The 12,593-nt window shown below is 34.4% G+C and overlaps 1 protein-coding gene across 5 annotated transcripts in view; it reads right to left on the bottom strand.

Annotated features, from left to right (window-relative positions):
- Positions 1-6,996: 6,996 nt before the first annotated feature.
- Positions 6,997-12,593, bottom strand: part of LOC131953742 (NEDD8 ultimate buster 1) — a 36,017-nt gene continuing 30,420 nt past the window's right edge. For all 5 annotated transcript variants that reach the window (XM_059317083.1, XM_059317084.1, XM_059317081.1 and 2 more), the window contains exon 17: positions 6,997-8,369. In XM_059317083.1, coding sequence (XP_059173066.1) covers positions 8,194-8,369 — 176 coding nt within the window. In that variant the 3' untranslated portion in view covers positions 6,997-8,193. The remainder of the gene's footprint in view (positions 8,370-12,593) is intronic.

The following is a 12,593-nucleotide window of genomic DNA, read 5'->3' as shown; positions in this document are numbered from 1 at the left end:
GTGAATGGTGTTAAAAGAGAAACACAAAAAGATGAGTGCTTGATAAAAGTATATGAGTACTGTAAGAATGAAAGAGTAAACAGGTTCTTAGCCAAATACCGCACAACTCCTCATATAACAACAGGTGTTGCACCATGTGAATTGCTATGTGGTAGGAAAATTAAAACTCATCTTGACCTACTACATCCAACTGTTCAAAGGTCTGTTTCCCAACATCAACATACACAAAAAGTAAATCATGACAAAACATCCATTGAAAGAGAATTTGGAGTAAATGATGATGTGTATCTGAGAAATTATGGGAGAGGGGAAAAATGGATGCCAGGTCAAATTGTTCAATGTACAGGACCTGTGTCTTATAAAGTAAAAACAAACGATGGACTTATTGTCCGTAGACACGCAGACCAGTTAAAAATAACTTGTGCAGATAATAAGTGTGAATCTGTCAATCCCACCAAATCTGAACAGTTCACACCAACTCAGTTTGTTCCACAACCAAGTTCTGTTGATATGAGTGAACCAAGTGGTCTAGAGTCAGAAAATGTAAATTCTGGAATTAATGATTTAGATCCTATACCTCCTGAGATAGAGAATCCAGATGGTCAGAATCTTGAGTCACCAAATCAAAAGCCACTGAGAAGGTCAAGCAGGACAATCAAAGTCCCAAATAAGTTAGACCTATGATTTTAAAGGCCAAAAGGACTTTGACATCATTGTTTTGTATTTTAATTATGTTGTAACATATTGTGCATTGTTTGTAAGGATGTAATCTACCAAATGATTTAAATCATGTAATGTTCATGTTACAATATAATTGGTGATTTTGGAATACTATCATTTGTTCTATTGAGAGATGTGTTGTTTTTACTAAGGGTAAAGGGATGTAATATATTGAGAATTGTGAAGTCAAGGGAACTCACTCTTCTTGTATTAGTATTATATTTATAATGTTGTTTTTGAGTGATGCCCCTTGTATTATTGTCTGGTACTTCCTGTTCCTGTTTCCATCATGGTGGCTGAGGCCCAATAAAGTTCTATATACAAACAGCATGGTTTCTATTGTCAGTGTTTCAATCTACCTCAAACACAATCTGTTTTGTAATTCTTGTAAAAAATGTTCTTACATAATAATTCCTAGAAAATTATTTAAGACAAGTGAAATAGGGAAAATAATCACTCGCTTAATATAAATATGTATATATCTACACATTTAATTATAAATGTCAAAACAAATAAATAATTACTTTAGAATATAATCAAATAGTTTAACCCTATTCGTGTTTACAAAATGTTTTTGTTTATAATCAGAATCTAATATATCGTCATCATAAATGCTAAAGTATTACAGCATAATGAAAGTTTTTAAAATCAGAGTTGGTATAAAAGCACACTTTTCGAAATAATAGAAAAACACTCGGAATAACAGCCTACTTTTAACTAAATATTGGTCTTTTAGTTCAGATCACATATTTTTAACTACTGCTACTTTGTGTTCTTTTAAAATCATTTTTTAACATAGTGATAGGTATGGGTTAGATAACTGCATTGATCACACACCTTTTTAGTGGTAATTGCAAAATCAATATTCACAGAGTTTTACGTTTAAAAAGCTAACTTTCTGGCAGCATAGCACTTTGGTGCATGATTACGCGTTTTTCTACATGTACTTAACAGATCCGTTCGGGGTGGGTTGGGGGGGGGGGGGGGGGGTCAACTTGATTCACCACTGTCCGGTCACTTTAGGTCAATTATCCAACCCAGTGTATACCTAGGTGTGACATTAATATCGCTTTACACAAGTTAACAAATATCATTGTTTAAAACTTTGAGTTTCCAAAAAGGCGCCACTTTGCTGAAAATGGCCAGAGGGGGAGCAGCTGCTCCCCCCCCCCTGCGTATGCTACTGATGGATACCTTTATACGGACTTTTGTTGAAAATAATATGTTAGATGTTTTAAATGTATAACCACAATTTTATTTAAAGAAGAAAAATAAAAAAATAAAGACGTATTCGAATGTAGAAAAACAATTTTAATTATTTGACCGGAAAAGTGTTTAAACTTGGGACAAGAACGCATTTAACAATGACTTCGCTTATTGTTTACACTAAAAACAAGTTAATAAAAAGTCTAGTGACGATTTAAGCGCAATTTCCGTAATTAATTTTTTGTGACCGAACGAAAGGATATTTTTGAAAACTTTCTTCGGCAATATTGTTCTAAATTATGGCAGGAATCGATCGGTAAATGTTTTAAGTCGCTAAATGGTCTGGTTGCCGAGATATGGGCCAAAAACTGCATTTTTTGGAGGTTTTTTGGCTTTTCCGGGAAATCCAGGAAGGAAACCCGGGAATTTTTCTGGCCTATGTTCATCCTCGGAACTTGCTTAACACATTTGCTTTTGGAACTAGTCCTCGATATTACTTCGTTGAGGAGGAGATACGACTTAAAGAGGAGGAGATACGACTTAAAGACGACTTAAAGCTGCGGACACACATCCATCCATCCATTCATTCATCCATTCCCAGAAATGACGAGTTAATAAACGCAATTCTCCAGAATGGAAATTGCGCTAAAAAGTGCATAATAGTGCGCAATATTATTAGTACTTTAAAAATTTACATTAGTTTTTTGAGAAATCGGAAATTACTACTCCCGTCAACGGAAATTAATCAAAATTTAACAGAAGATAGAAAATTAGATCTTTTACTCACATGTGAAATTTCATTTATCTATCTGAAATAGTACTCAAGTTATAGGCTTTTGAAAAATTCAAAGTAGAAAAAGTACCACTTCCGGTTGTCGGAAATCGCTCACAAGTTGATACAGATCTCGATTTTGATAAAATACTTATATATGAAATTTCATCAACCTAGCTGTAACGGTACTCAAGTAATCGTGTTTACACACACACAGACATATGCACAGGATTGCAAAGCCCAGTTTTTACTTTCTCGTATATACGTAGTATAGAGAAAGTATTGTAATCGTGCAAAAAAAAAAAATCGAGATTTTTACAAATCTCGACGTTTTACACCTCACTGATACGGAAAAACATAATTTTGCAATCTTGTCCGTATGTCTGTGTGTGTGTGTGTCTGTGTGTCCGTCCGTGTGTAAACACGATAACTTGAGTACCGTTACAGCTAGGTTGATGAAATTTAATATATAAGTATTATATCAAAATCGTAGATCCGTATCAACTTTTGAGTGATTTCCGACAACCGGAAGTGGTACTTTTTCTACTTTGAATTTTTCAAAAGCCTATAACTTGAGTACTATTTCAGATAGATAAATGAAATTTCACATGTAAGTAAAAGATCTAATTCTCTACCTTCTGTTAAATTTTGAGTAATTTCCGTTGACCGGAAGTACTAATTTACGCTACTTCCGATTTCTCAAAAAACTAATGTAAATTTTTAAAGTACTAATACTATTGCGCACTATTATACACACCTTTATTAGGCGTTCGCTTGGTGCGCAATTGTTTTTTACTGAGATTCTATTCTATTTTTAAAAGTTTCAGTATTTAAAATGGATTAAAAATCATAACTATATCCCCAGTTACCATCCCCTGTTGTTTTATATAAGAATATTCGAGAAAGTTTAGGGGAGATCACTCCCGGTTTATTTCAGAATGGATTACGCATAAAACCTCTTAATTTTGATAAATCTGGATTGATAATTTTTGCCCGATTAAAATAAGTCCTCTATACTTCTGATGTAATGAAGGACTGAGGTGTAATGCGGTGAAAATTGTTAAAATTTCAAGAGATTTTGTGCACGATTACAATACTTTCTCTATACTTCGTATATACGAGAAAGTAAACAAGTAATTAAAAAAGTCTAGTGACAATTTTAGCGCAATTTCCTTGTGTTATCTAAAAATAGCTCTGTCGTAGCGTAAATCAAGAGCAGGGTTAGTAAAACCATTGGTTAGTTATTAAAACGTTTTTTATTAAAAAAAAATTCAGTATTTTACATGTTTTATTTACAACTAGCCGGCCAGGCCCTGCTTGGCTTCTGTGAAAAACCTTTCTGTTAAAGACCATTACCTTTGTGTTTAGTAATCATCATAAACCCGGCATTGCCCACCCAAACCACAACCAACCAAAACAACAAAACGCAAACATAACGCTAACACAATTACAAATACAAAAGAAAACAAAAACCTAACAACAAACCCAACCACAAACACAAACACCAATACAAACACAAAGAAAAAACAAACAAAAAAGCAAACGAAAACAAAAACCTAACAACAAACCCAACCACAAACACCAATACCAAAAAAAAATAAAAAAAAAACGAAAAAGCAAACGAAAACAAACCAAATCCAAACGCAAAACCAACCAAAAACACAAATACAAACCCAAAGAAAAAAACACAAACAAAAACGAAAAAAGAAAGAACAAAAACGAACCAAATCAAAACGCAACCACTAACGCACACCCACCTAAACACAAAGAAAACACTAACGCGAACATAAACGCCCGGGGCGGAATCACCTGTTTTAGCTTAATGAACGACTATAGTACCCCAACTTATTCATAGTCTTTTGCACTCACTTAAACGAACGCGCCTGTTTCAATTTAATGAACAATTTTAATACTCCAAGCTTATCCGTAAAATACCTACAACATTTGCACTTGATCAATCCCCGCTAATCATGTAATTATTTTTTTTCCCAACACCAAAACAAAGTAATTAAAAAGTAAATTATTTTCGACTAATGCAATGGTTTTATAAAGGGAAGTAATTGTGTTTTCCTAATTTATCAAAGGGAAGTAAGTGCTATAGGACTAAATAAAGACATAATTAGAATTGTTGTAAAAGATGATATTTTTTTAAAACTTGTGTTTAATGAACATGCCGACAATTATTACTATAATTTGAAAAATGAAAATTATTTCCCAACACTTTCAATAGTAATTTTTTAACTCATAAATTTAGACAAAAGCGCACGATAATTGTCTAACACTTAAATCCATCCAAGACCAACGACAAACATATGCTTTACATACAGAACTGAGCTTTATATATTAGATAGAGTAACATGACTAAAAACCATTGCGCGCCCAGCTACCGAACGTGACGTCGCAGCCATTGAACGTGATGGCGCAGCTATTGAACGTGATGACGCGTGTGGTGTGGTTGCATAAAATGCCTACTAATCCGGTCCAAATTTTAATTAATTAAAAAAAAATTTGTGACCGAAAAGGATATTTTTGAAAACTTTCTTCGGCAATATTGTTCTAAATTATGGCAGGAATCGATTGGTACATGTTTCAAGTCGCTAAGTGGTCTGGTTGCCGAGATATGTGCCAAAAACTGCTTTTTTCCCCCCGAGGTTTTTTGGCTTTTCCGGGAAATCCATGAAAGAAACCCGGAATTTTTATAGCCTATGTTCATCCTCGTAACTTGCTTAACATAATTGCTTTTGGAACTAGTCCTCGATATTGCTTCGTTGAGGAGGAGATACGACTTAAAGCTGCGGACACACATCCATCCATCCATTCCCAGAAAAGACGAGTTAATAAACGCAATTCTCCAGAATGGAAATTGCGCTAAAAAGCGTGAGTCCCTTCTTAAATATTATTAAAGGTATCCAATAGATACTGAAGTGGCCCACGAGTAAAGGGACGTAACCACACTTCTCCATCGTACTATTCTTGGGTGATTCCTCCAAGTTGGGTCCACGACCATACGACTGCTTCTGCTTCAGTGGCGTAGGCAAAGGGGGGGGGGTTATAACCCCACCCCCCACCCCATGGACCCCGACTCATATATATATATATATATATATATATAGGATTATACACGTATGGAAACATTTTTGAACCCCTCCCAAGGCCAATTTCTGGCTACGCCATAGTTCTGCTTAATTGACAACTGATATTTTCCTACCTACTTTCTCCATTCCTTGGGTATTCCAATATAATGCCTGTCTTGTGATGTTGCTAGTTAGTTTACGCAAGGTGTGAGGGGGGGGGGATAAACAGCAACCACCACCAAATGTGAGAGTGGGGGTGATAAATATGATGAAAAGATCCAACACTCAGTTCAAGACAAAATATAATGTTCTTTATTAAATTTGTACAGAATTAACTTCCTATCTACTGATCTCCACTCTACTACTACCTATACCTAACTGTATCTAGTGTTATGATGCATGTTTGACTGGGGAAATCGGTGCGCATGATTGATGGTGCGGCCGTATATTGAACGAGTGAATGTGTGACGAGATACGAAAGATAGTGACGTTTTAGGTTAGAGAGTTGGTTGCTATGAGTTAATGTGTGAGCAGTTGAATCCTTATCGTCGGTGTGAGAGGACGTGTGTTTGTTGACAGGACTCAAGTCGAGAGATAGGGTTTAGGAAGATAGACATCTGTAGATACAAGATTAAAAGATTCGTACAAGGATTTCTTGGTTCATCTTATTCCTGATCGTTTATCGTTTATCTGTCTGAATGTGCTGTAACTTAGTGGTTCTCAAGGTATAATACTCTCTCCCTGGTATTGGAGACGAGTGAAATGGTAGTTGGCTGAGTCAAGTAAATCAAACCCTCTCACAGCAACACATAACCGTAACATCTAGCTCTACATATGTCCGACCGTGTCTACCTAACTCTGACCGTTCTCTTTGCAAGCTATCATCTCCGCTTCTGATCTAACTACTGACCCACGCCTCAGTGGTCAGCTGACCGTCCCGCTCCTGACATTTCATTGGTCTCCCTAGCCAACTCGCTATAGTCTGTTTCTGCTAGGCCCTAACCTATATCTGCTTGACCTACCCTTGACGTAGCCTTGCGTCATCATACAAGGTATGTCCAATCCATCCCCGTTGCATTCTGTATTTATTTGCATATAGAGTTTTAGCCAGTTTTTCTCCAAAGTTCGGCATTGTTTATTTTCACGTCTCAGAACCATAGAGAAAGTTTTCACATTGCTGTTAAATATTGTAAAAAAAAAAAAAAAAACGAACTACGAGGTTAATAAATTGAAACTCATTTATTTTATTATAAGGAAAAGGGGGAATAAAAACAAACACTATTAGAAAATATAAACCAAAAATAATAGTCTAATTTAATGTGTTAAATAAATCGAACTTTCAAAGTTAAATAACAAGTAAGATCCCTGCGCTTAAGGCACTTAATCTTAAACTCAAAGCCTCTCTACCATCAGTTGAGACAAATTTCGGTACATACGTTATGATATTCTGTTCATTTATATCTACAACGTGTATGGTGAAAATTCTGAGAAAAAAAAGTGAGCTACTCAATAAGCTACCACAGAACGAAATGGAATTTATATAGAAAACAAATACCAATGCACCCCCCCCCCCCCGAGAAAATAGTCTGGAAGAAACACTGTACTGTTAGCTCGCACAAGATAAGCCTCAGTATTTATTACTCAGTGACAAACATTCAATAAAAACCGTAGCTAAAAGTAAAATCGCTATTGAATTTCCATCGGAAAGTGTTTTTGACTGCACAAGGGGTGGCATTTTTAATGGAAGGTATTTGTTTCAACTTTAAAGATCAAATAAACCCTTAACCTTTGTTGGGGGCAGAGTGGTTTGTCTAGGGGTGGTATCGCATGGCAGCGCTCACCCCTCTCCATGCCTGACCACAGCGGGATGCCCCCATCTAGGGTGCCCGCTTTGGTCACGAACACATGGCCGTTCGTGTTCATCTAGGAACTGTTGCGCCATGGCTGGTGACCTTTACTGGAAGGTCACACGCCCAACGAATTAGAGTTTCTTCCAGAATATTTACCCGGTTGGGGGGGGGGGGGGTACACTTTCAAGTAATGTTTTAAACATTTTATCTATCTGAGCACCTTGTCGATTAAAACAATTATTTATTTTTAGATCTATCTAAATCTAGACACTACTAGCTGAAAATAACACAAACATTTCTAGTTTGATTTAGTTCTACTAGATTAGGATCTAATTCTTAGAGAATAAAAATTAATAGATCATCACTGAACTTGATGTACAATTTAACAGTGCTAGATTCTAGTACTTGCAATTAAAGTTTGGTGTAGATTTTTGTAAGTAAAAAAATCAAGTAGGCCTAATAATTATAATAGTTGTTAGTAGTCATGAAAATTTGAAATCTTCTAAATATTTGGGGTATTATTTTTAAACAAAAAAAAGTTGTTGAATAAATTGCACATCAAAAGACAGTATTAGGATGGTTTGTTATCTATCATACTCAGATAAATTTGCAATATTTCTTTCTCTTCTTGAAGTGTCAAGTCAAGATGATCATTAGCATCTGTACTTATATCAGAAACTAAATTATTTAATTCCTCTTTTTCATTTTTACCAAGTGGTTTTTTAGGACTATCATTGGTAGATGCACCTGTAAATACAGAACATTATTTATAAACGTACAGCGTAAAATGTTAAATAAGTGCCAAAATTCTATACATGACTTTACCACTTGTTATCCTTGGACAACTGTGGGTTTGAGGGGGGGGGGGGCATCCATCAATAAATGAATGACAACACTGTTTGACGATTTTTATTTTCCCCTCCCCACTGTCACACATTGTCACAAAAAGCCCAACCCCACATTTAAAACACCGATTTCGGCTGAGCAAGGGTCTGACCACACTACCCCTTCATATGCTGGGGTCACGGAAACATGCGAACTCTACTTCACCTGCACCGTGTCTCGCCAAGTCGAGAAAGGCAAACATTCACATATAAAAAGAAGTCACACATCAGCTTACAATATTTACATGTTTTTGTCTTTTAAAGCATTTATTTATTTCTATAATATTTTCTGCGCCCGAACCTCATATGACTAATAAATGAATATATTATAAAAAATAACATTAAGCTGATAATAATGAATTAGAACCCATTGTGCATTTTCTATGAGTGAAAATTAAAACATAAAACTGAGACAAGGAGTGTTTTGATCCCGTACAACCTACGCTGGCACATATCAATGGGTGAAAATATATTTAGTTATGTTATAAAATAATAAGGGCTGAAATAGTGTACTAAAGAAACTAAATTATTCTTTGTGTTATTGGCCTAGATAGATTCTAGATCTAGATCAAATCTACGGACAGATGAAAAATTGTTAAGTCTAGTTTATCGGTAGATCTAGCTTTGGATAAATTCGTTGCATTCTCGAATTAGATGATCAGTGAAGCTATAAAGCAAAGATTTATAACAAAAATGTAGGGTCTAAATTAGTTTAACAAAGAAACTCAATTATTTATTGTTGTATACTTGTTTTTTCTTTTAACTAATTATTTAGGTTTGGCCTTGAATCTTGTTCTGTGTATAAGTTTTATTTTCGTTTAGATAAATTACTACTAGCTGCATACCAGTGCTTTGCCACGGTGAATCTTTTTTAAATGTACCAGCTTGGGAACAAAACCAAACATAAACACAAAAGAAAATACAAACGCAAAAAAAAAAAAAAAAAAAAAAAAAAAAAAAAAAAAAACACAAATTAAAACACAAATGCAAATGAATATACAAACAACAACGCAAACAAACAAAAAACACAAAGGAAAATGCAAAAGAACAAAACACACAAATGAATATACAAACGCAAACACAAAAGAAAAACAAACACAACTTAACACAAACTCAAATGCAAACACACAAAAAACTAAACCACAAACACATAAAAAACACAAACAAAAACACAAATGCAAACGATAACGCAACACCCAAAACACAAATCTAAACGCAACACAAAAGAAAACTCAAAATAATGCTCTCACGGACGTCCATGCAATTTGCATTCAAATTCACAATTTTTTTGCTTTAATAGAAATATTTAGCCGCAGTTGAATGTCTTTATAAAATACCTCCCGTGGCAAAATTATAAAACATTTAAACTAATTAGTTTTTCGACCCTACTATTATTAAAATATATCCATTTTTTTAGGAATATAAGCGAAAATATTATTTGACATTGATCAGTTTAATATGTTTTAGAAGTGTATCTATCTTTAATATTTTCATGTTCTTTTGTTGATGTATGCTAAAGAATAAAAAAATTGCAGACCATCAAAAAATTTAATATAAATAGAATCTACTCAATTACTTACAATAAGACACTGAGTTGAAAGTAAAATGCACGACATGTGTTGTTTACTTTTATGTTGCTAGATTCTATATTAGTTTCAAGTGACGTCACAATAGAAATTAAATTAGAAATTAAAGAGGTGTTTCTACAAATGAATAATTCAATACATAAATTATTGTATTTAAATAAATTTGTGTATAATATTTGGGGAAAAAAAGAAAATTTCTCTCTACGCAGAACAGACAAAAAAAAAAAACAAAAACAAACAACAAAAACAACAAATATTCAAACTTGTAACGAACTTGAATTTTAGTATAATATAGATAGATAGTAAACAAACTTAGTACAGTGGCGTAGCTAGGATTTTCGGGCCCATATGTAAAAATTATCAGTGTGCCCTGTCGTTAGCCGTTAGGCTACAATGGAGTTAATCAAGAAATCAACTGCTTTTTATAATGGAGGATTTTAAATAATATAAATATTCTTTACGTTTTATATTTTATATGTCCTAATTGTGTATCTATACTATATTATTATGTAGTTTGTTAAAAATATTACAGGCTTACAGTTAATTTTTTTTTAGTAACAAATACAGTAGCGTGACACCTTGACAAAGCACTGTAAAATTAACTCTCAAAACTAATTTGTGTCCAGCTAAAATAATAAAAGATTAGTGTAAGAGAGGTGACAACCCACTTAAAATGCAAAATTGTTAGGGACAATTTGGTAACACCTTTAGTAAACGCGTAGGGTACCACACGACTTTGTGACGCCACTAACCAAACACATTAAAAAATTGCTCATGATTTATTTAGATCTGGTTTTGGTTTCATGCTTTTAATTTTGTAAAATTATTAATAAGTTCATTGCGATCTACTTCAGTTGCTCTGTATGTTTGATTCTTAGGATGGCCAAGCTACTGACCTAATTGGCATATCTACAATTTGTTTCATAATAAATAACATCGTCATATTCATAATGAGCAAATAATGAGATTTAAAAATATCATCATAAAGGTCAAAATCTCCTTCCCGATCACAGTGGAATGTTGAAGAATGTTTAAAATAACTAACGTACCCGTCCATGTTGACCATTTTTTTGTTTTACTATTGCTGATGCGCTGGAGGACACCCCCTTTTCAATTAAGTAATCGATTTTAGTATTCCAGCGTTTCCATAGTGTATGGCGCTCATTAAAACGAATATAGGCGCCATAGTGCTCAAGAGAAGCCTGGGGCGCACCGGGTTACACAACCGAGGGTGCTGGCGTATGCTCCGGTGCAGTTTGACAGCTGAGTCAAGTAGTAACGCTGACCCGCTGCGCTGGACACCCAACCAACGGACCCCAGGTGCAAAAATAGCCGATGGGGAACTATTGATGGCAAAATTTCATTATGGTAAAGAAAAACATTGACAAATGTTGGACTCAGCTGGTTGTGAAAATACTGACTATGGTAATTTAAAAAAAATAACTCAATTGTTAGCATGGAATTTTGTGGAGGGAAGACGGCAGAAAGTTTCAGATCTGTGGTGTGGGGTAGGGAATTTCCCAGTTAATAGAGGTTTGTAGCAATGCATGTTAATTTACGGATGCTGAACTCACAAAAGAGTCAAAGTTCAAGTTTATTTATAGGCTGATTCTCTCAATGGCTTGCACGACCATGCCGCAAAGCCTGTAGTAATATTATTACAGATGGGCCCTGTTCGACAGCCCCCCCCCCCCCGCACTGAATCCCACTACTTGTAAAGTAAGAAATGACTGGGGGCCTTTTTGGGACTTTTAATTATTTCTATAATAGAAAAAACTGGATTTTCATTTTCTTTTAAAAATTATTTATATAAAACTAATATTAAAATGTAAAAGTTTTAATTTTTTTAAGAGGGAAAAATGCCCCTAAATGCCTTGGGTCCCTATGCCTTGCTTATGCTAGCTTTATAGTAGCTACGCCACTGACAGTGATGAAAATGTGTAGGACAATCTGGTTTATACTAGTTTCTTTACTCTTAATAAAAAATACACTTAAGAACTTTGCTTTGTTGTATTTATTTTGTTAAAAAGGGTTTGCCCAGTTTGTTCCCATAGCTTGGAGTTGAAATTTTCCTAGGGCACATGATGTTCAATACGTAACATTCATCTACAAAAGTCGGAAGTTTTTTTTATTATAGTTTATTACATTCCATGTCTCCGAACCACAGAGGAGAAAATAGTTCACATTGCTTTTAAATGTCTTATCTTGAAAAGTGTAGAAAGTTCTGCAAATTTCTTTCGACTAGTAGCCTTTCTTCTATTAAACAGTTTTTACTTTTAAAGTAAAATAAAGTAGTGAATGTTAAATAAGTAGTGTGGCATGCATGAGGTGTCATTGAATTATTTTAGTTTGATCTCTTTTTTTATTATAAAGGGGTTAGGCTCAAGTAAAAAAAAATTTTTTAATACTTTTTAGGAAACAATTATTTCTCTATAGCTTTTTTAAAGATACACCAGCATGTTTCCATTTTTAAAAAATTGGTGGGAAAATCTTAGTAACTA

Source organism: Physella acuta, unplaced genomic scaffold (assembly GCF_028476545.2).
Source record: "Physella acuta isolate Inbredline_101_S28 unplaced genomic scaffold, ASM2847654v3 ptg000944l, whole genome shotgun sequence".
Lineage (NCBI taxonomy): Eukaryota > Metazoa > Mollusca > Gastropoda > Physidae > Physella > Physella acuta.
This window is presented reverse-complemented; position numbering and strand designations above follow the sequence as displayed.